Here is a 26,934-nt window from a genome sequence, read left to right on the forward strand (position 1 = left end):
AACATATCTATCAAACGTACTACTATTTCAAAATTTACTTTTTCTGCCGTTTTTTCTATTAAGACAATATATTTTATTTATAATATAAATATTACGAAAGATACTTTACGAAGAATTTAAGTAAAGCTGTACCGAAGAGCTTTTTACATTACATATTACCATATAACGTGTTTTTTAATGATTATTTTTAGTATACTTTTAGTATATTATTAATTATAATATACATTTTCTAGATAAAAATTATTGCGACTGTCATTTATGTGTATGTATAAAAGATTCAATCAAAGAAGGTAACAAATATAACTACGCTCATATACAAAATGCGTATTAAATATAAAAGTGTACTGCAACTATTGACGACAATGATTACATATGTGAACAAGTCATGGCGTTAAACTGAAGAACGGATTAATTTAATCTGTAAACTAAAGCGGTAGTTGTCTATAATGAATGTATAGATTTACATCTAGTCTGTGAGAGGCTTTATAGTTGTTCCGTTGAGAATTTTATTAATTCTACAGTACACAGAATATCAAAGCGATTATGTAAATTCGTTAAATGCTTATATGTAGCTGACTTATCACATTAAAAATATGTTGCGTAAATTGATGACTAGATAATTATATATCGAATTATATATCGAAATGTGTAGTTGTAAAAAAAAAATTGTGTTTAAAGAATTTAAAGAAACTGCATTATACGTAGATGATGTCATTTAATTTAAATATATACGATGTCTCAAGTAGCGCACATTTTCTGCCAATTACAGATTTATGGTCAAAACTTAAATCAATTTTAACAAATATTTTATATAAACTCATTATTCTTTATCTTAATTCTCAATATAATTACTTAATCTAATAAAATCCACTTTAAAAATAATAAAACTTGTATTCTATCAGTTTCATTTTCAGCTTTTTATAATGTCAAAAACAGTAATTATTAAAACAAGTACTAAATATTTTTTTAAATTTATCTCTAACATCTGTATAAAGAAAATGTGCGATGCTAATAGATTCTGTATACGTATATTATATATTCTAGTAAACGTTCCAAACGTGTGCGTGTACACTCTCTACTGGATTATATTTTATTTTTAAATATAATATATGTCTCTCATCAAAATATTTTATATATTTCCTTGTTCCTAAATAAATCTTCAATTTAACACTTCAAGTATAGACTTTTGAAGTAATATTTAATACTCGAATGCCAATATCTCCAACTAAATAAATCACAAAATTTATATTAATTTCATACAAAGAATTAAATGCATGATTTTTACGTTTTTATTTAGCAAATATTTATCGTATCGCTAATTATTTTCTCGAAATAAATTAATACTAAAAACATACTAAGGACAGGATTATTTGTGATTCAAGGATATTGTGGAATCTGAAACGGAAGAGCATGAATAACATCTGCTCGATAGTTTTATTTAATCTGCATAGATTTATTTACATTCTCTCTGGTAATATAGCTTACGACGCTGCGTAATTTGTAAGAATATATATATATATAATATATATAATATATATGTATATATATATATATATGTATATATTATATATAGAGGATAAAGTTTTAATATTATTTATAAAATCATCTTGTACCTACATATTCTAATTTATATTCCTATTATATTTCTATACCTCGCATTATTTACAACACCAATTAAAAAAAGCTGACTTGTGTGTGTACATCCCCCACAGATATATACAGCATCCTTCTGTTTTATGTATATTCAAAATGAATTATCAATTGTGCTATTAGAACACATGATTTCTACACTTTCTGTGAAGAATATATGCAAGGTAATAAACCTTCTTTATTTCATGAATCTTAAACAGGAACGATTTTCTCTCTTTTTCTCAAATTCTATTTGTCATTACATAACTATCTCGAATTTAATTTATCCGATATAACAATCCTAACAAAACTTTTTGTATTGCTATTAAGCAGTTAGCAATGACAAATCTCGTAAAGAGATCTTTGTTACTCTTTGACATGAAGTCGAAAAACGAAATTATACAAATTTATATAAAATTCCTGCGATGAAAGCGTCAATCTAAAAACTCTGTTCACCTTTTGATTATTGTACTGTGTTATAAAAACTATATATATATATATATATATATATCGACAGACAAGAGTATAATAAATTACAATGATCCAGAAAACTATCTTCGTATGCGATTATTATAACAAAAAATCTAACACAATGTTTATTCTATCACTGGAGCATATAATTATATACGCTCAAATTCATTATCGTTCTATAATAAATCGGGAACGTATAATCGCAGATATATATCTCATATCATGTGTCAAAATATTACATAAGCAAAATACTCACCCTGTACTTCAGCTATATTAGCGCAACTTTGTGCTCTCGATATACAAGTAAATTAATACGCTTAAATTCATTACCTTCCTACATAAATAGAAAAGGTATAATTGTAGACGTATATTTCATATATCTGTCAAAATATTATATAAGCAAATTACTCACCCTATACTGCAGCTATTGGCGCAAGTCCATGCTGTCAGTTAAAAGAAAAGAATGTATTGGTCAAACGCCGTTGGAAGTTGGCGTGTTGTTTACTGGTGCCCGTAATAAATCGTGATATTGTAATAGAGCCTCCCGTAAAGATCTAGACACCTGTCCAGAAGTAGTCGCAATGGTGCATTCCACTAAACATGGATATAATCCGATCAGTTGCTCCCACACTGATCTTTCAACTGAAACATAAACGATCGTTCGTTAAATACACATAATAAAGAATATAATTGCTTATTACATTTATACACTAGAAAATAAAATAGTACCTTTATTTGGTGGTGCCTTTTTGAGCGATACTACAAGAGTGGCAACGGCTTTAAGAACAAACGATATCTCCGACAATCTGTATCTAGAAAAAGTTTCTATAATAAGTACTTAAAATAAATACATTTTCAATATAAAGTATCTTTTTGAAACAAAAGACGCGTATTTGCTGAAATAAAATAAAATTTATTTGCTAAAATATAAAATTATTTTTGCCTTATCGTAAGTAATTTTACTGTACCTAGGCAACGGGCATTTTCCGCTCCGTTTTTCGCTCTCGATGTATCGCCGTAGCACTTCTTGAAATCTGTGCAGAAGAGCCGTGACCGCCAGTCGTCCGGCGATACCGCCCTCGTCATTATCCGGGCTGCCTTTTGGACTATTTTCTGAGTCATTGTTTAATCCATCCAATAGAGAAAACTGCAGCAGAGTCTCGAAACAAGTTTTCGCGAACTCTTCCCGTAATTTCGTTTCTGCACCATTCTCTGTGAAAAAAGAAAAGAAACGAATTTTTTACCTTGAACAAATATATATTTTATATATAAATATATTATAAAAAATATTTAGATATTATACGTACCGATATTCGCTGCAGTGGTAGCTGAATGTATGGAACCTTTATTTAACAGCATAACGACTCTCAATATAAATTGATGAGGTATATGCTGAGAATGTGGTAATACTTCGTCTCTCAGTAACTCCATAACCTGACAGTCCACCGCCTCATCGGCCTGGATCTCTTCAACCCCTCGTTCCACGTTCAGTACACTGCAATTAATCAAACAAAATTCATTTTTGACAATCTTTTCGAAATAATCAAACGAAGTAATCGTGTTAAACATAAATTTGTCAGAGTTTACCTTTTTGGGAACAAGAAATCGTCCAGTGTACTTGCGAGCTCGAGCCACATACTCTGGAACTCTTCGGGATATTTTCTGGCGAGTGGTAGACCGGTGTGTAGGACAGCTAAGATACTGGTCACGGCTAACTTCCACGTGGTCGCGGATGGGCATGCATACTTCATGGACAACGGCACGTGCAGCGCTTCCACGATGTGCTTCAGCACCTGGCCGTCGATCACAGCCATCTCGTGCGCGGTCTTTTGATACAGACTCACGACCATCGACAGAGCCTTTTCACCAAACGGAACGTAATTCATGGTGACCCAATCGGCAGACACACCTCTAATCTGAGAGATGTGTTTCGTTGGTATTTTACCGTATGTTGGGGCCTCACACGCCAGCTTCGAGAAACTCAGCAGCTGAAGAAATATCATTACAATCATCGTGCGTAAATTGTCTGGACCGTTTAACGCTTCCTTTTGCAGGAGCTCCATAGAATGCAGCACCTCGTCCTGCAAGTGAGTGAGAACTACGTCGGGCACCGATGGCAATATGTACGGCGTCGATTCGCCGTGCACTGGAACAGCCACCGCGTTCTTCAATACGATACACAGTTTTTGCAAATCCGAACCGGTAAATTTAGTTCTAATATGTTGAAAAACGCCTGGGAATATATGCATCAGCGCGGTCAAAAACGCCTGCGACGGCACGTAAGGCTCAGTGTCGCCTTCCTGCGGTGGCGCGGTACTCTCCAGCCCGATGTTGAGCCAGACGCGCCAAGTCACTGTCCACAAGCCCTCCGAATCGTTCGATTGAATCATCTCGGTGTTGTCACTTCCCTTCGGTTGAAAGAGAATCTCTTGAAAGGATTTCAATGCCGCCAATGACACCTCGTTATTCTTACTAAGCGCAGAATTCTCGATGAATTCCAAGAGCAATGACCACGCTCTGGGAAAATCCCCTAACATTTGCAACAGCTGACGTTTCGTATTGAATACTCTGGCCACGCCGCTTAACGTTAAAACCTGTGTTTCCGCCCACTGTTTTTGCGCGGTATTTCTACTATGGTGAATAAGTATGTTCCCACTGGTGTCGACCTTCTCGCTACTAGCCGAATTCGATAAACTTCTCACTTTGTCCAATAATGGAAATAATACTTGCCAGAGTACTGCTTGCCACGTTGGCTGATGCAGAAGACTACCGTGCGCGGCTATCGTCGAGAATAAAGTTTGACTTGCTGACTTGCGTACGGCGGGTCGCGAATCGACGCATAAATCTCCTAATCTCGCGTAGAGACACATCCAGAGTTTGTCAAATGGCGGCATGTTCGTAGTGCCAGGAAAATCGGGAAATACAGATGATGAATCCCCACGCAAGCAAACACACAATTTCTCTTGATTTTGAAAAAAGTAGTCACTTATGTTCCACATTAGACCGACAGCTGTGAGCGAAATATTCAGTTCTTGCGTCTGCGATCCAAATTTAGCGGCTGTGTCGACGCAGAGCGGAAGACATCGCCAAGGCATTACCGGTAAAAAGTCCGTTACAACCAACTGCAAACATTGGAAAGCTATGCGCACCAAAGCTTCTCCATGATGATCGGAAACTGCCCCTATAATACCAAGGACTAAAGGGCCAGCCGTGGTACAACGTCTCTCCGGAACCATGGAGCACTTGTAGAACACATTCTAATTGTCGTTGTCTGACATCTCCGTGACGTACAGATGACAATTCGGACAGTGGTCCCAATAACAACGTTTGCAACTTTTGATTATCACGGAGTGGTTGCGGATATTTATGCTGAAGAGCCATCTTGACAAGATATGTAATCGCTTCCACGCCCCATTCTCTCATGCGAATATGCGGGTGCTGACAAACTTCTAATAAGTGATTCGTCAACGGTCTCCAGAGCACTTCCACACGTGGTAAATTTACTAAGCCTGTCTCTAGCAGTTTCGCAACCGCAAATAGCGAAGGTTCGCGATTAGAATATGCTAGTTCCATAGCCTCGTGACTCAGCTTGCACAAGGCGTCTATCAAATGATGCAGGGCGACATCATCGAGATGCTGACTGCTCTCGAATAATCTGCTGAGCATGGCGCTGAGTACCGGTAAATCTGCCATAACTGCGTTCGTCAACACGGCGTTCGGATCAGCCGCTGTTCTTCCAGCTTTCAACGATCCTCCGGTGGAAGGTTTTAGACCAAGTATCCAAACAAGATGTTGAAGAGTGGTGAGTACCAAATGCCATGCGCTACCGAGTATGCTACCGTGACAATGAGCCAACGATAACAGCGCACGCATGCACTGTAGATTCTTTGCAGTCAACATGACGGGACCTTGATGAGCACCTAGATAATCGTGATATGACAAAAATAATTAATCGAGTAAAACGGATGTATGCATAATGTATTGTCACACAAACGTGATATGTTATCATCTTACCGATTGGTAAAGACGCCGTTGGTAGAGGCGTACCAACGGCAACTACTTGTTGCCTGTAATCAGGCTCGCCCATTGTCAAATTGTATGCAGCGGAATCCTGTTGTCTTACGGTAGGTATGCCTTGAGGTGCGTTATATAGTACAGTTAAGGCATAATGAGGCGGTAACGAGGCCTTACATATGGCTGTTATAAAGGCATCGCGCGGCGGTTGCAAATCCAATTGTCCACAAAGAGACGCAAACATTTGGATTGCTTTCAGGACATTCTCTGTTGCTGATTCATCCGTGCTACAAGATACATCCATTATTTCTGAGTTTTTATGTACATAAGATTTATACACGCATGTGCGATTTATAACGGTTGCACTACCTGGCATCTATTAATGGACTAAGAGCTGCCAGTAGACCACACCAACTAGAATTTATTAATTGTACATGAAGTTTCCGCTCGGATTCACTCGGCTGATAAGTCTGACCTTCGATACTATCGTCCTTCGACCCATTTATGGCTAAAGCGATCGATCTTACGATGTCTAATAGACATGCATAAGCAATACTGATTCCATAACCAATCGGTATTTGCGGCGGTTCGACCTTGTCGAGCATTTCCAAACTAAAATAATTGTTGCGTTATCGTCTTGATTCTTAAAATCTTATTAAAAACTTTATAAAAAAAAGAGTATAATAATATTATAATGCTTACTAAGTTGGTTTAGCTTGTCCAATTGTAAATGTTGCTACTACTGGTAACCAAATTCCACGCGAATAGAAACCAGGTTGAGGCGATACGCCAGGCCCGATAGGCATTCCTGTAAACAACGGTGAACCTGTGCTTTGAGGCATGGTTGTACCTGTTGCTGTAAAAGAAAAAAAATAAAAACATACAATATACACATTTTAGATAGTAATACAAATCTGGAGAAATATATTTGTATACATCCTTTAGAATATAAGTCAAAATATATAAAAAAAAATAACACTATTACTTTTAGCTGTTAAACATAGGATGCAATATCTGTACCTGTCTGATTCATCATTTGTGGATTCACAAAGAGGCTATGTACATAAGCTCCTAAGCTACTGACAATATCTTGAAAAATATTTGTAGCATGTGGCTTCAAATCATAACATTCACAAAAGTTTGTCAGTAAGTCTGCTTGCACTGTCATTTTGTGCAGAACTTCCAATGCAAGGGCTCGCTGCCATGTAGGTTTATCAGGATCCAGAAACTTCACAATTAAGGATAAGAATATTTCACATTCTGTTACCTAAAACAATTAAAAATATTCTCAATTTTTTAAGTACATTTAATAATCACATTCACATATAAATATTACAATGTAAACTCTAATATATTTACCAGTAAAGAATGATATTTTTGTATCAAAATCGACACAACTCGCAAGAGCCTCATACTAATAGGAAAATAAGGTTTGTCTAAAGGTGTAGCTTGTTGTAAAGATGCTGGTACTGAATTGCGATACTTGATGTTAGGCGAAAATAATTTTATTACAAGTGCACACACCCTCTCCTTTAGCAAAAAGCTAAATTCTGGATGCTGAAAATGATATATATATATATATATATATATAAAGTTGTATAAGCAATCTTTAAAATAATTGTGTATTCTTAAAAAAATATGAATCTCATACTCTATTTATTTTGTACATATATTAACTAACCTTAAAAAAAACTGATGAAAAATTTGTCAGAACTGATTCTAATAATTCCAAGCCGAAAGTTCTGGTCATTTCAGTAATACCAATCAGCCAATATGGTTGATCAGCATTTACCAATTGAACTAGATCCTAAAATAAAATTTACACAATGTAAATATAAACAAATAGAAAAATATGTTCTATAGCTTCTTAGGTAATTACAAAATATGTATCGTTAAAATTTACATAATTATATAAAAATTATAATTAAATTAAAATAAAGATTACCTGAAACATTAAGTATGCATCTGCAGCGCAAGGGCCGAGACCTTTAGGCGCTTGATTCGTTGGAATTTTCAATTCTTCTAAATTTACTTCCTCAGAATCTAGCTGGTCAGAAGTTTGTTCGTCTTCAGCAACTACTCTTTCAAATACCAAAGACACTAGTTGTCTTACAGTAGCACCAGCTGTATTTATTGTTGTACAGTCTTTTGTAAAGTGTAAGCGGAAACAAAGCACCAAGTTCTGAAAAAATACAATTTCAAGTAAAATATTTGAAACATTTTGTTGAAAATATACAAGATATAAGATAAAATATAATATATAAGATATAAGATAAAAATATAAATATACTTAGATGTAGATAAATCCTTACTCTTGCAAGAGTATCTCCATGTACTACAGCATTACTCGTAAGTAACAGAGTTACAGTCTGTAAAACTTTAACTTCCTCAGTACCAGATTCCATCAGCAACCATAAGGTATCTGTAATGTATCGAGCACCTTTCTGATCTACTGCTTGCTGAGTTATTAGCCTCTGCATCATGCCTAAGCAAAACTGGAAAGAAAACAAACACACTTAAATTGTAAAATTTATTTCTCTGGTAAATAATATTTTCATGAAGATAAAATATAAATTTTTAATACCTTGATAATTTTTATATCCTTACTCTCGCAACCTTGAACTAAAGGATAAAGTATTTGATTTACAATATAATATATTGGTGTCCCTGGATTATTTGTCGCTGTCCTCAGCTTTGCAATTCCTTCTTCACATGACTGTAATAAATATACATGTATAAAGATTACTAAATGCAAGAGATAATAAATTCTTCGTTGGAACATACAGTTTCTAAATCGTAAGAAGGAAAAACATGCAATAAAAACTTCAATTTTTAAAATATAACTTGGAGTGAAATAAAGCTGACTCCGCATCATCCATACCTCCTTAATCTGTGGATACTTCTTCTTGGTCTCTGAGGCGAGTACCTTCAGGTCCGCCTGCAAAGTCTCCAGGAACTTGGAGACGTTCTCCGGGTTACTGCTAACAGCAGGACTCGCCATCGTTGACACACGTTACCGCTTTTTACTTCGAGAGTTCTAGTGCGACACTACCAGACGCATGACAGCTCGCTGTCAAGCCGAGAGGCTAAGCGCCAATCGGTCGACGCTTGAATTGACACTCTCCGCGATGCCGATCCTCGGCGTAGGGACGACTCCGATGGTCCATCGGAATCGTCTTCCCTTCGGAGCAGTCACGCTCGCAGATCACATCGAAGGGCGGGTCGCCGCGGATGCCCATAAATGGCACACGGTTGCTGCTGTCAAACGCGACACCCTTTTTTTACCTCCAAATCCGACGATTCACTCCGGTTCGTTCTCGCTATTCTCCGTTGCACTCCGAAATTATTCGATATGTACAATCCGTCGTACAACTACGGCAGACAACTTCATTGCAATCATACGATACGATAGACACACGGATTCGATAGACACGTATGCAACGGCGCTGCCGCGCTGTCATCCGTGAAATTAGCCGCGTTTCCATGAATTCGATATAGCGCGCGTAATCTCGAATAGATTTAAAAATTAAATTTTTTACAAATTGAATAGAATATATAAATAGAATAATGCGTACATATATAAAATGTTCATAAATATAATCGCATATAATACGAAAAAGTAGCTTCTCGCTTTTAAACTTGAAATAATCTCTTTATATTTATTTATTATCTTTATCTCTGCGTTACCTAAAATAAATACACATTGAGAAATAAAATAATAAAATACTTTTATTCAAAAATTTGTCAAAATAATTTAGAAAATAATAATGAAAAATTTCAACTTGAGACACACATATACATATATATAATCTCTTGATCTCTTATATTTATTTATTACTTTTATCTCTGCGTTACCTAAAATAAATAACATTGAAAAATAAAATAATAAAATACTTTGATTAAAAAATTTGCCAGAATGACTTAAAAAATAATAATAAAAAATTTCAACTTGAGACACACATACATTATATCAGTGCATATATATAATTGCGTGTGTATCCTTACGACCATAACCTCAAATTGAATGAAAAATAACCTAGAAGAAAATATTGCAGTGTGTATAATAAAAGAAGTTCATTGTTGGAAATTATGTCACTTGCGCGAAGAGGACAGGTTTATTATTATTTTTTTTTTTTAATATTATATATAATCTCACAATTTTCTTATATATATACACCCCTTATAACAAATGATTTACCCTTATTTACCTCATGCTAATTAGTATAATTTTAGAAAAATCTGTTTTTAATGTAAACATGATCTATTTTCAGCACTGGGGAACATTTGCTTCTATTTGGCACATATATGATGCAACATGGCAAGATCCATATAAAAGTGCAAATTTATTAAAGACTTATCTTTTAGGTTTGAATAAACCTATATATCATCCACTGAGTAAGTACTATACATACTACACATTAACTTTCTTTTGTATTATCTATTCTAACACATTTATGTCATGTGTAAAAAAAACTATTCTATTAATCTCTTTAAAATTGTTATTCTTATGAGCAATAAAATAATTATTACACAAATATGTATGCTAATAAGGAAAGAAATTAATATTCTTTTAATTTGCACAAGTATTAATACTAATTATTAATATTAATATACTTGTGCAAATTATTAAACCTAAAAAGAAAAACTATGAATAAAAATCATAAATATAAATAACTATCAAAACTATAAATAACTATCATTGATATAGAATAAAAATAATATATATATATATATATATATATATATATATATATATATATATAAACTAAAATCTATAATTACTTAAAATTCAATTATAATTGCATATATTTAATTCTTTTAATATGTAAAAAAACAGTGTCACATAAATAGAAAATAAATAGAAAGTCTAATCTTATGTTAATTATGTTAACATTTGCTCAATATTTTTTATATAGATAAATGTGGTGATCATGTAGTAGTAATAAACAGCAAGGAAATTGCCTTACGTGGAGATGAATGGCGAAAACGTGTATATTTCCACCATACAACATATCATGGAGGTGCTACATGGACTCTCGCATGGGAATTGCATAGCAAGGATCCAACTTTGGTAATTAATTTCTTGCAAAATGTGAATGCTTAATATAAAATTATATTGTTTCATATTATATAATTTTGTATATAAACAGATTGTAAAAAAGGCTGTCTATAGCGCATTGCCAAAAACCTTGCAACGAAAACACCTTATGGAAAGATTACATATATTTCCTGACAATAAGATACCCAAGGATATATTGAAAAATGTTAGCAATCAAATTAAACAACTGAGGACCGTTCCAGTTCGATTAGATCATATTCCACAAGAGGAAATAGATAACTTCCCACAACTTTTGAAGTACCCCAAAAATTACATTCTTAAATAGATTTAATGTAAATATTATATAGTAAATGTATTTAAAAAAATAATAATACAAAATTTTAATAAAATTAAGACTACTTAATTATTTCATGGTTTAACAAAATAAATCAAAAATGTATTCTAACACACTTACGTCATGTGCAAAAAAAACTATTCTATTAATCTCCTTAAAATTTTTATTCTTATGAGCAATAAAATAATGCTTTTAATTCTAACTTTTATTCTAACTTAGTTTAAAATAAGACATGAAAATAACACAAATTTAATGTAATAATTTGTAATAAATACATTTAAGATCACAGTTTCCGGAACTATTATAACAAACAATTAAAATTCTTCCCATTTCTCTGTAATTCTACCTGATTCATCATCATTATCATTTACAATTACGGAGTAAGTATGCGAAGTATCCCACTTCTTTCTTCGTTGATTTTCGTGCGTTTCTTCCGAATCTAACTCTCTCGACGATTCTATATCTGCAATACGTTGCTGTGATAAATTTTTTCCATACAGTTTAGACTCTTCTACATCAAAAGCATGGAAATTGCACAGAACAGGTACATCGCAGAACTGACATCGCGGTTCCTCGTATATTTCTTTCAAGCACGGGTGGAAAATTCCCGTGCATATCGGACAGACATAATAATCCAACAACGTTATCTGTAATAATGTTGTGGTGCATCTGGGTAATTTATGACCTCGCGGACAAGACTTGACATTCGAGAAGTCATCTATTACTTCACCACATAGGTTGCACTTCTCGATTTGATTGGAACAGAATGCAGTTACGTTCAACATTTCTCGAGCTCGTCGATAAGCGATATCCTCTTTCTCATCTCCATTTAGATATACTTCCAGATATTTTCTGAGTAAGCTCATAGCATGCATTTGAATTTTCGACAGTTTGCTCTTCTTCCTCAAATTATCGAGACAATCGCAAGCGGATTGTACAAAGATTAACGGTAGCGCTTGCGTTATATTGCATTTTTGTATATGATCTATATTAGGTATTGGCTTTTTCGTCGAGCACACATTGATCATCACTGTCGTCCACAATGACAATTGCAATTCGTAGAGCGATAACGATTCGAGTTTCTCTTTAATAGGAGGCAATACCGTGGTTGCATCTTCTGCTTTAGTGGCTTTAACTCTAAGTACTTCCATACAATCCCAAACACTTATGAGATTTGCACTATTATTAATAATAGGCAGTGGATCATATATTGCGTCTTTTATAGTGAATATATGCACAATACTTGGCTCTCTCATCACTAAATGATCGTACATTGCTTTTGGACTGGTTATATTAATAAACATTACTTTATTTGGTGAATGAGCAAGTCCTAAAGACTGAACAGATGTTTGTGATAAATGAGTTTTTATATCAGTGATAATTAAATTGTTCAACTGTATGTCACAGATAAAAAACTGACTATCCTGTGTGCTGACTAAACATCGCTGAGGAGCAATAGGGATTATACCTGAAACAATAAATATTTTCATAAGCTTTAAAGTTAATAGGCATTTATATCATACTATACAAAACCATAACATTTATAAAATTTTATAAGCTATAATATTTAGAGATATCTACATACCAGATATATTAAATCCTTGCATTTGCAGATATTCCATACTCTTTAATGTTCCTGTCAAATCTATACATAACAATAAGAGAAAAGTGTCCTTGGCAACAAGAATTTTCACATTTGCTTTATCTTGAGAAACTATGTGTAAATAATTAATTGCTATACGATCCGGAGCGACATATTTTTCTATCAATGCCACTTGTAAATCATTATCAGTACATGTTAACTTTATGCCATATATTCGGCCATCACAATATCCAGCAATTAGCAGATATTCATTTGTATTAATAGTAATCCAAGACAATACATTTATTTTTACAGCAATGTTTGAATCTATTTTACCAACAAGTATAGGTTCTAAGCATTTTGTTAAATCTGAAATTCTAAGAATCTTCCAAATCAATATATCACCACTATGATACGCCACAGAGAAATATGCAAAGGAAGTTTTTTCTATTTCAAACAGTTCACTCCATGTCATAGCACAAGCTTGCAACTGTCTCATATTTTCAGTTATCACTATATAACTATTACTTCTTTTACATTTATTAAAATTAGATTTGATTTTTTCCTGCATATACTTTTGCCGTAGAGATGAAACATCACATATGGAATACCACTGATTGGAAGTTTTGTGCGATAATTTAACTGAGCCTGTTGCATTTAATATTGCTAATATACATTGGCTAGGAGAGATCAAATTTTTTGGTGACCATGCTGTACTCACTATTTTGTGAACTGCATCATTTACACTACTTAGCTTTGGAGTAATTGTTTCCTCCATGAGACTCAAGTAATTGTGTTCACGGTCCAGATTCCATATTAGTGAGTCTATTTTGTCCACAAATGCATATGCTGGAGGATTTTCCAAAGAATATGAAGGAATATAGGAACGAGCAAACTTGATTGTTGAATTAGGAGACATAGGTGAAGGCTGCAGTTCCTGTTAAAAAAAACTATTATTAATCTTTTGCAATCATAATTTGTAACATCAATTCGACGAATATGACTAAAATTATAATTTACTAGTTTTGTTTTTTAATGAGATTCAGCACAGTACTCTAAATATTCAGTATTATATATCATATAATACTCTCAATATTCTAATATAAATACTCTTATAGAAAACTTAAAAAAAAATTAACAATGCAATAGAAATGCATTAAATAAAAAAATTGCACATATTACAACTATTTATTATTCATTTCTCTTTTATCTCTTTTGATATAAATAAAGTGAAATCGCGTAATGTAACTTACAAATACATGAACCCCTCCTTCTGTAATAATCGAGAGCTGATTGTCTGATGACCATTGTGCCGCAAATGGATTCGTCACCAACGGAGAGATACTGATACTGCAAAGTTCTTCCGTTTCCATTTTTTATTGTCAATCTAACTTCTGTTCAAAAAATCAAAACAATGGTGACATTTTAGTTGCGTGGATGCTAACTCAACATATCGCGAATCATCTGTGTACATGTTGTTTAATATTTCTTCCAAGATTTTTGTAAAATTGGTTTGTTGAACCAGCAAATATCGTAATAAAAAAGAATAAAACAAGATTAAAAATAGAAAAATAGCAGAAACCTGTAGTGAGGATTAAACTTCAACCTGATTCCACAAATCTTTAGCGAACTGAACGAAATGCGCCAAATACAAAGGGATTGTTCGAAAATTCTACACACGAGATAAAATGACTTCTTATTGACCAATCAAAATAAAGAATTTTTTATTTTGATTGGTCAATTATAAACGCTACCTTACGAGAAGGATTTCCGAACACTCCCTAAGACGCCATATTGTGACGTGTTAAATCCAAATCTGCGCGCGGAAATACGCAGTAGATTATATATTTCAAACAAATAAGATATGATACAGATATGTTCTTTGTACAATTTAAGAAAATTATACAAATACAAATTATGGAAAAGTTACAAATTCTTAAAATTTATTTTTTATCTTGATAATAAAGGAGACTAAATATATTTCGAAAAATGCATTCTTTGTTAATATCCCTCTCACAACTATTTATATTAAATAAAAGCGTATAAAAAAATATAACTTTGAAAGATAAAGTTGCTTATTTTAAACTCTTACTATTCTTTATATATTTTCTATAAAACAAATATTCTTTAGAATTATCATATGTATAGATATATTATATCTTCTACAGGTTCTTTGAATCTTTACAATAAACTAATAATTTAAAATAAAACATACATTCGATTTAAAGACAGAAAAATGTCAATGACAAATTAAAGTATTACAAAAAATAGATTTTGTAAAATTGTGATCGCAACATCTTGAGACACACAAAATATAAAACGTAATACGATTATAATACACTTGAAATTTATTATTTGTACTATCAGTAAAACAAAATAAAATACAGTGAATCATTAATTCGCTAACAATAAATAATTCCAATATCATTATATCGATGCCTATTATTAGAATTTAATTATCGCGCACTAAAAATGTCGAATTTACGCTACAAAAAGAAAATATGTTTATGGAAATTATAGTTTTGTAATTAATAAATGTTATGACTATTAGTATCTCTCTACATTATATATAATAGACTTCACTTGACATTTCTTATTAATGTTAAGTGAGACAGGTACCATATACAAATGGCAGCAATAATATCGAAACTATATAACTGGACTATATAACTTTGTCACGATATTGCAATGTCCACGAACGCTCTATCATGCGTTAACACTGTCAAATATCTCGCTATAATCGCTACTATTGCTTTGCCAACGTTGCAGATCTAACGCGACAGGTACACGAAATAAATTAGATAACACTAGTGTGTATTTATTAAATAAGAGCGATACGATAAAATACAACGCGTCTATTTAAAATATTTATGGCAGCATAAATATGCGCAATCTCGAATCATAGTTCGTTCGCTTGTCATCGTGAACCAAAATTGATGGTCGGTATATATAGTCTGCCGAGACTCGGTATATTATTGATAACAATCACTTGCGAACAATAAAAAGTCAATTGTACAACGGCTTAGTGCCCTGCATCGTTGTACTTGTTGCTTAATTACAACAACTCATGACGATAACATAACGCGGAAGAAACGCCTTTGTCTTACAGTTATATCAATTGATATTTAATACGATCTTTGAAAATAAAAACGCAGACATACTTTGCATGTTAAACGCGACATTAAATTGATGCAAAAGTATAAGCGTATAAGTGCACAATAAAGTGCAAAAACATCTAAAACTATCGCGATACAAGTTTAATGGATAATGTGATCATTGAGTATTGTTAAGAATCGGTTAAATCAATATTGCTTAGCACTATAATAATTATTAATTGGATTTTTACTCTCTATTTGTATTACAAACACAACAGCCTGATAGAAAAATTGATAATTTTTTATCACAAAAAATCTAACAAAGAAAAAAGTTTCAAAATTTTGCATAAAAATAATTTAGAAACAATCTAATTAATCCACTTAATAACTTACTTATGATAAGGTCAATTTTAAACAATTTTTATCATTCAATGAGGATGCAACTTGATCCGCAAATTCCATTTGATCCCACAAGTCCGATATGATTTAACCAGAATGTCGCGATCGTTCGCGAATTTCCTATCATGCGGAGATTATGCAATAATCGCTACGATGACAAATAAATAATTTATGTACAAAGCCAGCGAAGCTTTTTGTCAAGTGGATGTAAGGGGATCAAGGGCAGTGTCGAGTGTGTTTTGTTTGATTGCTGGCTCTCCGCTTCGCGTTGAGTCGCGCCTTGAATGAAAGAAACGATAGATCTCGATGATCTACTATCACGGCTGTGCACGTTGCTTTATAGTAATCGTTATCCTATAAAAAACGAGTGGATTAAGAAGCATTGGAAAGAATTTATTCTGTAAAATTACATTTATATAATCTTCGACATTTTTTTTCAACTTAAATTTAATTTAAAAAATGATTTACGTTCTTTTCCATTTTTCTCTATTTTTACGTGATAGTATTGTTTTTTTTCTCTTTGTTTTTCTATAGTTTTAAAAAATAATTTAAAGAATGTTTTTCAATTTTTAAAAATTGGTTAAAATTTGCTTTTTCTTTCAAAGATTAAGATTTATTATGTAAGTTTTATGTACAGAATAAATTCTTTTTTTTTAATTTTCTTATAATTCACCTACTTTATGGGATGTAGTAAAACGATTACATTATCGTACTAGGCGAGCTTGTTGCCAATTAAAATAGAAATTATAGGGGTGTTAGCTCGACTGGTGGTTGGCCCATCTTTGTTCGTAGAGTCGCGACATCATCCTCTATCTGAATTAGTAATTTGTATTTCTGCAAGGAAAATTAAATAGTAAGTCTCCCACAATGATTTTTCTTTCCTCTAACATTATGCTTATTCCTTTATTATTATATTGTACCATTGTATTTAATGTCTCATTATAATTATCTCTTATTAATAACTTACCGTTCTATTATCGCCTGGCGTAGTCATCCATGCGTAGACCATGTATCCAGGTATACAAAGCATAGAAGATAACGCTGTAAACCAACCTAATACATGCGACCACCAGGGATACTCATAGTCTAGATACTTTATAGGTGTCCATTGAATCAGATTGAAGACGAACACGCCCTAATATTTTAACATCAAATAATTTTATTTTGAATGGAATATTAATTTGTAATTTTTAAATTAGTTTATTTTTAAAAATATATTAATAAAAAAAAATAAACTAATTTAAAAATTACAAATTAATATTCCATTCAAAATAAAATTCACTAATTCAATGAAAAATAAAACTTTGTTAAGTATCAGCGATAATGCATGCGCGAAAAGATCTCTAAATCGTATATAATTCAAAAATTCTTGTCATTACGAGAAAAATTTACTTCAAATTTTAGCCGAAGAAATTTACAGAAAAATAAATGCAGGAAACATTTTATATAATCTTTCTTTATCCTTATACTGTATTATTAGTTATTAAAAAAAAAGAAATAAGCAAAAATACTTAATACCTAAAATTAAACTGCAATGAAGAAAGCATAAATCTTATACTCACAACACAAATCATCGGCGTAGTTATTGTCCAGCAAAATTTCCACCACATAAGAGGATAGTATCCAATCATATCACGCAAGGCATCGTAGAATCGATTTACTCCAAATGCCCAGCTGATCGATATACACTCGAAGAAGATAAGGAATAGCAGACAAAAGCCGGAGACTGCGTACGAATCGAGAATTTGGAAAACATACATGCCACCTTGAGAAATGCACGCCAATCCGATGATATAGGACAAGGCACACACGATGGCGATAAAAATCTCCTTGCGACGACGTAACAGCTGAGGCCACTCGTCCACCTGAAAGACAATTGATCGATTAATTGAAACAATATATCTTTTTACGGTAAAAAAAGGAATTTTTCTTGAAGTAATAATTGAATCAAATATTTCAAACAAATAATCCAAAGAAACCAGATAAAAGATTACTGATTTTTTCTAGTTTAAAACCCAATCCTGACGTCAAAATGACGTATGCTTGATTGGAAAATAAAAGTTTTCAAATTTAATGAAAAAAAGTTAGATTAAGACTAATAAATATAAAACTAAAGACATAAAATAGTGGAATCGTCATGCTTTTTAAAATGATACCATAGCTGTGACGAAGCCTTCCATCGTGCAAAATTGGGAATCAAGTCCGATGAGCAACAACATGAAGAAGAACAGGCACGACCAGAGCGGCGCGCCCGGCAGCTGGAGAACCGCCGATGGATAAGCGAGAAAAGCTAGGCCTGGTCCGGAAGCTGCCACTTCGGCGACCGGTTTCTGCTGCTCGTGCGCCATAAAGCCTACCACTGAGAATATCACGAAGCCCGCGAACATGCTGGTAGACGAGTTAACCGAACAAACGATCAGCGCGTCCTTGTAGACATTGTTGGTAAATTTATTGTAACTGCCAAGGGCTACCAGAGTACCGAGACCAAGGCCATATGAGAAGAAGATCTGCGTCACTGCGTCGATCCAGACCTGCGAATTTCATTCTATGTATTTTCACAAGCATACACAAAATAATGTTAAAATATTTTTGAGAATTTTCTTTCTGAAATAATAATATTTCAATAACACAGTTTTCAAAAAAATATTGCTTTTATTTTTTCTTTTTTTTTAGAATATCTAAATTTTATTATCTATCTCTATATCATTATCCATATATTATTTAAAAAAAAATTATTATTAGAATATACAAATGCGAACTGATGTTACCAAACTATAAACTTAAGTTATAATGTTGTTGGATAAGATTATTTCATATAAACACTAAAGTTAATATTGTAATTATATAGTTAACTGGCATTTATGAGATTATTTCGAATGACTCAAAAGGCTCAAAAAAAGTCCGTAAATGAGAAAAAAATAACTTACCTCAGATTCCCGAAGCTTAGACAAATTTGGACTGATGTAAAACCGAATGCCTTCCATAGCGCCGGGTAGCGTAATGCCACGAATCAGAAGGACAGTGAGCAACACGTACGGGAAGAGAGAAGTGAAGTAGACGACTTTTCCAGTCCATTTAACGCCCTTCCAGATACAAAAGTAGCAGATTATCCATACTAACAGTAATGTAGCTGCTAATTCCCATCGAATATTGCCCACATATTCGATACCTTCACTGATCTGCAATGCTCGACGTCTGAAAGATAAAGACAGTTGTATTTATGTAAGCTCGATGCTAGAAAAGCGCAAATTACGCGCGTACGTCACGTACTCAGGAGAAAATGAAAAATTGTATTTATACTGACTCCCAGAACTCCTTCACAGGATCCGTAAGGTCCGTCATTGTCACGTTAACGTGATTGACCATGCACATTTTGATGACGCTACCGTTTCTGGATGAGATCTCGGACCAGCAATGCAGCGAGCTTCTATCGTAAGGATTCACGCAGTTCTTTGTATTCCAGTAGTTATTGCAGCTGCCCCAGGGTAACTCTACAGTTATGTAACGTTCAATAAAATTTCTTATCCTCACCTTTATTCTTTATTATTATTATTATTAAATAAAGAATATCTTTGATAAAAGATATGTTAAAGAATACTTTTTGCGATCACAAAAATTTATAGCGAATAAATGGGTTAATATGTTCACCGCTGCGCATCGACATGAAGAAGTAGAAAATCGCCCAAGCCAGGATAACAATATAGTAGACATTCATCCAACAAGACATGACGGCGGCGGCATAACCGATACCCTTGAAAAGCGGCGCTATTTTGAAGACTCCGAGGCCGCCTATCGTGAGCATCTGTCCAAGAGCCAGCTCCATGAAGAACATGGGTATACCAGCGAGGAACAGTGTCAAGAAGTAGGGGATTAGAAAAGCGCCGCCGCCATTTTTATAGCAGAGATACGGAAATCGCCAAACATTGCCAAGACCGATTGCTAGGCCGACCTTGAAGAAATGGAGAAAGTATGGATGTCAAAACAGGAGCAAGGCACAAGTTTATTTAATTTAATGTCTATAGTAAAGAAATCATTTTCTCTTTCTATAAAGATTATACATTTTTGATATATATTATTTAACTCTTAACTCTCTTGATAAAAACTCTTTGAACATTCAAGATTTTGTTTATATCATTTTGTCGATAATGTTTATATAATGAGAAATATACTGGACGACATAATAAAATTGATTACCACACTGAGAATGAAATCCAGCTTGGTGCTCCATGATCCACGATCCGGAAGAGGTTTGCTTTTACTGGTCGTTGATGTCAAATTTAACGCTGTCCTGCCGTTGTCGGGATTTTCTGGATCAGTTACCTCAGGATCGCGTGATGCCTCTGTCATGTTTGTAAGGCGCCCAATGATAATCTCAGTGTTTTCTGTTCGTACACTCACTCCAGCTGATTCTCAATTAGTATCGCCTCAAATGCAAAATTGATAGCGAGACATAACACAGTATCTGTAACAAAACAAATTATACAAATGACTCAACTCCACGATATAGTTTAAATTTTGAATCCTTAAGAAATGCTGCAACAAGCAGGCGTTGTAGCAAGAAGTTTAAAAATCTATCTTAAATTCTCAAATATAAACGAAAATAAAAACCTTTTTTTTACTTTAAAATTATAAAACAACAGTTTTCAGAAATGATACACAAATCATAATTGATAGAACACTCTAAATAATTGCGATATAAATATCAAATATTATCAGTTTTTAAATTGCACAAAGTTAAAACACCACATTTTTCTCTTTGTCTTCTCTGTTTCTACCAAATTCTCATTCTTCGTGACCTACGGACGTTCCTTCGATTTTTTTATTGTTCGGAAAATCTGCGGAAAACGATTAGACATTTGGGTCAAAAATAAATGTTCCTGAATATCGAAAGAAGTGAAAAGCTGGCTGATCATCGTGAGCATTAAAGCAGACTACTGAGAGAACAGCCAGCTAAGAATATGCGTTCTTCTATTGGATAATTAGGCTGTATCCGCATTGTGTCTCAATAGTCGTCAGATGTTAAAGAGTCTTGTTTGATACGTCAAGATACTGAAATCAAATTTGTGATCGCGCAAAAATCCTCAATTAATATAGAGTCAAATATATTATATTATAATCAATTATAATACATATATAAATTAAAATTAATAATAAAATTGCGTATACGTGTCAATAAAAGCTAAATAAAATTATATATAATAATAGTAATGAAATAAACAAACATTATACTTAGTTATTTAACAAATTTAATTAATTTGATAAATGCAAAACAAATTAAATCACATAATATAAATTCACAAAAGTTTCTCTTTCGCTCTTTTCCTCTGAAAACTACATATTAAATCTATATTTATTATATATCTTTTTTCTATATAAAAATATAAAATCTTTGTTTGAAATTATTCTAATAAAAATTCAGGATAATAATATTATAAAAATTATTATTCAATGCTCAGTTAATTGCTCCAAAAATTGATGAATTGATTATATATTAATTAATCTTATATGTGTTTATAAAAAATATATTTAATTTCACATCTTTTGTTAATTAATACTAAATAAAAGAGCGTATTTTTAAAATAATTATTTTTAGCAATTTAATTTATCGTTTTAGTTATCGTTTTTTTCATAAAACGCGGCAACAAATCATTTATATAATATTTGATCTAATTTCGATCGCTCGAACTTGCATTAATGATTGCACGAGGATGTGTCCGGGGGATCAACGGAGACTTGCGGGGGAGATCCTGCAAGAAGAGCAGCAAGGTATTCTCCGCGTAGAAGAAGAAGGGTGAGCAATGGCTATTGGTGTGCGGCCCGTTAAATACGAATGTCCGGCAGGGGTCCCGTATAATAAATATCGCGATGGTGCGTGTTTCCTTGTCTCCTCCCTTCCCACTACCGCCACCCATCTCGGCTCCCTCTTCCTCTTCCACGCTCATAAAAAACAGCTATATTCTAATTAGCCGAGGATGTGTCGTTCCGCATATCGTTGCGATCGACGTACCGGGATTTTCACGTCACCGTTCCCGTTTGCGAAAATCTTTCCTTGGCGAAAAGAGATGCTACGTTCAATTTTCTAACACATTTTTTGATATTATACATATATATATATATATATAATACTGCCGTAATGAATCATTGAGAAGATTTTTTTGAAGTGATACAATTGACAGATATGAATTGCTAAGTCAATCACGAGCACGTGGCATCGGAGAATGTGGACTTGACAGTTTGAAGTACCTTAAAACACGTGCTTTTAGAATACAACTCGGCATAAGCCACGTGACATCGAACGTCAAATTTAATAGCTTTTAAATTAAAACATGTATTCTTAAAGAGCTTATATACGTAATTAAATTAATATACATATAAGCAATTTATTTCTTTTAATATATGCTCCATCAAGTTAGCCTGTCTCAGTGTTATATTAAGAATCAACTGATTGTTACTATTCTTCGTCTACTACTTCGTCAAATTAAATTTTTATACAGATTACTTGAGAGAAATTAAGCTTCATGAAAATTAACTGCAAGTAAAACCAGTCATTAATTAGTTATTTATTATATGCGACAAATTTACCGTTATTTTTACTAAAGTCTGACTTAAGCTCTTTCTTCATCATGCTAATTTCCAAAAATTCTGCGAACCTTATTAAATCCAACGATGGAACCTCATGTGGAAGTCACCGGCTCTTTCGAGATAACCATGAGCAAACCGATGCTAGACAGTTTGGCGTCACTTTATCGTCGATAAGCGAAATGAGTCTGATTCGTTTTTACACACTGCACTTCTCCTGAGCACTCTTGATGGACGTGCGGGATGTAGTTTCGCGCTCGCCGCCGGAGTAGCTGTACCGTATCGTCCTCGATCTCGATCTCGATGATGAAAATCCTCAGGGAACGATGGATCCTCAGCTAAGCAACGTTCTCCGCGGCGAGCGCTCCGATCTCCTAGAGAAGTTGATCTCTGCAAAGTCCCAACTACTCGTAAGATCACCCGATCTCGAGATGATTCGCGCGGCGAGGTCGCGATCGCACTCGTGATCGTCTATCGCGGATGTACTATGACTGAAGATGAAGCACAACGCGTGTACCAGGAGGCAGAGAGGAAGAGAGAGAGAAAGAGAGAGAAAAAAAGGAGAAAGAGCAACTCCCTGCGTTGCGTTCGCGAGTGTTGTCCGCGGGATACTGTGCGTAATCGGTCTGCGATCGGTCCAGTCTTCCGTGCGCGTCGCGCCAGCCGGCAGTGACTGAAATCGTCGTGCAGGAAGAAAATCCAGGAGGGGGTTCCCCTTTTTTTCTTTTCCACCGCCCGTGATCTGTGCCACCCGCATCGCCCTTATGCCCACCGTCATCCCCAGTCGCGACGGAACTTTATCTGGTGGTTAGGTGAGATCGAATGAAGGAAAAAGATAGAGCACTAGTAGCCAGAGAGGGACAGAAGATGGTGGAGAAGAAAGGGGGTCATACACCAAGATCGCAACAGTATATCATCATCAAGTTGACATCTATACCCTCCCTCTATCTCCAACCCTCTCTCTCTCTCTCTCGTTCTTTTTCTCTCTTCTCTATAGGTTCGCAATTGCATTTTTTCTCTTCCTCTCCTGGTTTTGTCTTTCTGCTTCTTCAAAATCTTATATCTCGCAATTTCTTCGTATAGATAGAAATGCCAATTTACCTCATTTCGTACGAATCTTCCTTCAGAGACGCACGCGCCCTTTTCTTTATGAGATTTAATCATGTCGGACGGATACATGGCTTAAATGCTTTCGGGATTCAGAATTGGTCCATCAGATTCAGAACAATTGTGCTATAACGTCTTCCAAGAGATTTAATCGTGTACATCTTTTGGATACAAAAAATCTGAAACAATAATAATCATATATTATTCTCTAAAAAATAGTTTATTATTTTGAATAAAAATAAAATAGAATAATGATTTTTCTAAAAATGTTCTGAAAAATAATACATAGCAATAATTATTTAATAATGACAGTAATTAGCGGTATGCAGTTGTTGAAATTTAAATTAGAGTTGATTGCCTTTTCGACACAAAGGAAAAAATTTCATAAAACGTTTAATTATATTTTTCGTGCACGGCATTTATTATAATGATAGACCAGAATATTTTTAAGGACATATATCGCGTGAAATCGATGAAAGCAATACCGAAATGCTTCTCGACCATTAACTTGATACTAAGTGCTATCAACGTGAAAACAAAATGCTGCACATTTATTATGCAATTACGGCGCAAATTTTTTCCATTAACGTCGCATTACTAACGATCTCTCATCAGATTGATTTGCTGCATATATAAGTATATAGTATAGATAATAGTAAAAACTAAAACTCTTCGATCTTATAATTATCATTTCCTCATTGTCTGATTTTTATCATTAAGTTATTTCGGCAGTCTTATAGAAGATTCATTGAAAGATTATTAGAAGAATTGAAACAAGTATCGAATAAGATTGCAATTAATGCAGAAATTTTAATTAACAAAAAAACCAGATTGAAGATTGTTTCGGGAACGAATATCGCACGTTTTTCCCGCCATGGCCGATTTCCGAACGTTTCCGATGAAACGAAATGGCGATAAAGTAGGTGAGCAAGACTAGGAAGCTGGTATATCCGGAGGGTTCACGTGACACCGATCCGTCCCCGCATCCGTTCTAGGTACAGTCCGTTGTATAGGTCATGAGGAGAAGCCTGGATTGATAACGCAGAGCCGTAAAATGCTTTGGAGTGAATTTTTTTGGCTCGCGATGTCGAATCGAATGTTGAGGAAGTCATAATTCGTCCCATGATCAATGTCATCCGATTCACTCAATTGATTTTGTCCATAAAAATTATCTAATTTTCAGAATTACCTGTTACAATACTGGTCTAAAATTTCACAATACGGTAATTAAATGCATGTTGTTTATCCATTGTTTTCAATCGATTTTTCCTGACGATGTTTCCAATGCGCTAGCATCATCTGTTTCGAATCGTGGTATTTCGCAAATATGTTTTGTGTGTCGCGCGACGTCGATTGCTTGATGACATTAGGCACTCGAAGAGGGGAGCGAACATCCCAAATGACAAGAGGATGTGCGGAAAGTGGCGCGGGAACCACGCCGCTTACCATCTTGCTGCTTAGAATTTTCACGGGGATGGACGTGTAGCGATTTTTGAAAATTGCAATTCCAGATTTTGTGCTATAACAAATTCATAAAACATATTAGAAAAAATATGTATTAAAGAAAATTAAAATGTTCAGAATAAATAATTCACGCAAAATTGTTTCAATTTATTTAACTTTATACATACATATACATATATTTTTTTTACTCACGTATATATATATATATCATATATATCACGTAATATATATATATATATATATATATATCATACTTAAATAAAATATAATGTATATACAAATAAAAGGATATGATATATATAAAATATTTATACATTCTTATTTATTACAAAAATTAAGAAATATATTTAATAAATATTGTATATAAAAGCAAATTAAAACGAATTTGCATAAATTTATCCTAAAAATTTTGACTTTCTTTAATTTTAATTTTAGAAAATTTTTATAATGTTATTTATTATATAAATAGCTTTTGTTTTACAATTTAATAACAATGTGACATTTGAAGTGTCCTAGACTTGCGAAAAATCTGAGTACAAGTTGCGGCGAAGCCGATGAAGATTTAAATTATTTAATGTCGAAGCATTATTGAGCTTTGACAGCGCTTGAATGCGTAATATTGATGCATCGCGTCGATGAATCGCTTTAATTGATTAAGTAATTTATTAATGATGTTTTAACACAACGCGCGTCACACTGCATTTTTTTGTATATAATAAACAAAATACTCAATTTTATTGCCTATATGAAAAAAATTTCATGTTTATAACTATTTAATTGAAATTTGATCTACATATATTTTTGCCATACATGTATAGGTTAAAATCTTAATTAACTTTTAGAAGTTTTTTTGCATTTCACGCTATTTCCTGAACGCATTTATAAATAATGTGTCGGCGTGAAAAATATATTTAATCTACAAATATAACAGATAATATACTTACATATACGACTGAATATAACATATAATCATCTCTTAAAATAATGCGAAAAAGATGATGACTTAAGAGTCAACAGTTTCTCTTTACCCGTAATGTTTCTTTCCAATTGTGGTTCAATATATATAAATATAACACTCTTTTTATGTATAAATACTTAGTGAATACAGTTAAATATTAAAAATTTCAATAATAAATACGTAAGATTTGATGTATGCAAAATAGATAAAACATTTACTCAAGATGGCGGCTCAAAGTATAAT

At 33.4% G+C, this 26,934-nt stretch overlaps 4 protein-coding genes across 6 annotated transcripts; 1 reads left to right on the top strand and 3 right to left on the bottom strand.

Annotated features, from left to right (window-relative positions):
* Positions 1–2,125: 2,125 nt before the first annotated feature.
* mon2 (Mon2 homolog, regulator of endosome-to-Golgi trafficking) lies at positions 2,126–9,579 on the bottom strand. Its single transcript, XM_029321849.2, is given in 17 exon segments — positions 2,126–2,434; positions 2,513–2,742; positions 2,830–2,912; positions 3,069–3,312; positions 3,408–3,595; positions 3,688–5,303; positions 5,305–6,020; positions 6,115–6,401; positions 6,484–6,726; positions 6,817–6,970; positions 7,135–7,381; positions 7,474–7,671; positions 7,796–7,921; positions 8,060–8,296; positions 8,427–8,609; positions 8,699–8,830; positions 8,996–9,579. Coding segments are annotated over 16 exon segments (4,944 nt in total). The 5' UTR covers positions 9,116–9,579; the 3' UTR covers positions 2,126–2,434; positions 2,513–2,572.
* A 432-nt stretch (positions 9,580–10,011) lies between these two features.
* Positions 10,012–11,562, top strand: mRpL13 (mitochondrial ribosomal protein L13). 2 transcript variants are annotated; one of them, XM_085489237.1, is made up of 4 exons: positions 10,012–10,168; positions 10,386–10,509; positions 11,031–11,185; positions 11,265–11,562. In XM_085489237.1, exons 1-4 carry the CDS (start codon positions 10,139–10,141, stop codon positions 11,496–11,498), a joined length of 543 nt encoding a protein of 180 aa, XP_085345363.1. In that variant the 5' UTR covers positions 10,012–10,138; the 3' UTR covers positions 11,499–11,562. The 2 variants fall into 2 exon arrangements, with proteins under 2 accessions (XP_085345363.1, XP_029177690.2); XM_029321857.2 differs by having other exon boundaries at positions 10,041–10,227.
* On the bottom strand, positions 11,208–14,956 carry LOC114945594 (uncharacterized). The gene is made up of 4 exons (XM_029321855.2): positions 14,672–14,956; positions 14,343–14,483; positions 13,093–14,026; positions 11,208–12,975 (listed from the first exon to the last, which is right to left on the bottom strand). Exons 2-4 carry the CDS (start codon positions 14,460–14,462, stop codon positions 11,822–11,824), a joined length of 2,208 nt encoding a protein of 735 aa, XP_029177688.2. The 5' UTR covers positions 14,463–14,483; positions 14,672–14,956; the 3' UTR covers positions 11,208–11,821.
* Positions 14,957–15,419: 463 nt separating this feature from the next.
* Positions 15,420–26,780, bottom strand: Gat-a (GABA neurotransmitter transporter-1A). 2 transcript variants are annotated; one of them, XR_014926241.1, is made up of 13 exons: positions 26,678–26,780; positions 25,459–25,788; positions 24,264–24,448; positions 23,234–23,552; positions 20,778–21,045; positions 20,232–20,532; positions 19,888–20,074; positions 19,511–19,778; positions 18,740–19,114; positions 18,146–18,448; positions 17,551–17,718; positions 17,261–17,417; positions 15,420–16,937 (listed from the first exon to the last, which is right to left on the bottom strand). XR_014926241.1 is itself a non-coding variant. In XM_085489177.1 (9 exons), the coding sequence occupies exons 2-9, from the start codon at positions 20,928–20,930 to the stop codon at positions 17,328–17,330; spliced, it is 1,845 nt and encodes a 614-aa protein (XP_085345303.1). In that variant the 5' UTR covers positions 20,931–21,045; positions 23,234–23,846; the 3' UTR covers positions 15,420–17,327. The 2 variants fall into 2 exon arrangements, 1 of the variants encoding a protein (XP_085345303.1); XM_085489177.1 differs by lacking the exons at positions 24,264–24,448; positions 25,459–25,788; positions 26,678–26,780 and having other exon boundaries at positions 15,420–17,417; positions 23,234–23,846.
* Positions 26,781–26,934: the final 154 nt, after the last annotated feature.

Source organism: Nylanderia fulva, unplaced genomic scaffold, assembly GCF_048542155.1.
Source record: "Nylanderia fulva isolate GAGA-0341 unplaced genomic scaffold, ASM4854215v1 Scaffold8, whole genome shotgun sequence".
Lineage (NCBI taxonomy): Eukaryota > Metazoa > Arthropoda > Insecta > Hymenoptera > Formicidae > Nylanderia > Nylanderia fulva.

Bases quoted from the DNA above. Each gene is read 5' to 3' on its own strand.
- mRpL13 (XM_085489237.1), top strand. From the start codon at position 10,139: ATGAAAAATAACCTAGAAGAAAATATTGCA. The intron at 10,169-10,385 runs GTGTGTATAATA...ATCTATTTTCAG, and splicing joins ACCTAGAAGAAAATATTGCA to CACTGGGGAACATTTGCTTC. The intron at 11,186-11,264 runs GTAATTAATTTC...GTATATAAACAG, and splicing joins ATAGCAAGGATCCAACTTTG to ATTGTAAAAAAGGCTGTCTA.
- LOC114945594 (XM_029321855.2), bottom strand. From the start codon at position 14,462: ATGGAAACGGAAGAACTTTGCAGTATCAGTATCTCTCCGTTGGTGACG. The intron at 14,027-14,342 runs GTAAGTTACATT...TTTTTTTAACAG, and splicing joins AAGGAGGGGTTCATGTATTT to GAACTGCAGCCTTCACCTAT. The intron at 12,976-13,092 runs GTATGTAGATAT...TTATTGTTTCAG, and splicing joins GCAAGGATTTAATATATCTG to GTATAATCCCTATTGCTCCT.
- Gat-a (XM_085489177.1), bottom strand. From the start codon at position 20,930: ATGACAGAGGCATCACGCGATCCTGAGGTAACTGATCCAGAAAATCCC. The intron at 20,075-20,231 runs GTGAACATATTA...ACATAACTGTAG, and splicing joins CTTCATGTCGATGCGCAGCG to AGTTACCCTGGGGCAGCTGC. The intron at 19,779-19,887 runs GTCAGTATAAAT...TTTATCTTTCAG, and splicing joins CCTGTGAAGGAGTTCTGGGA to ACGTCGAGCATTGCAGATCA.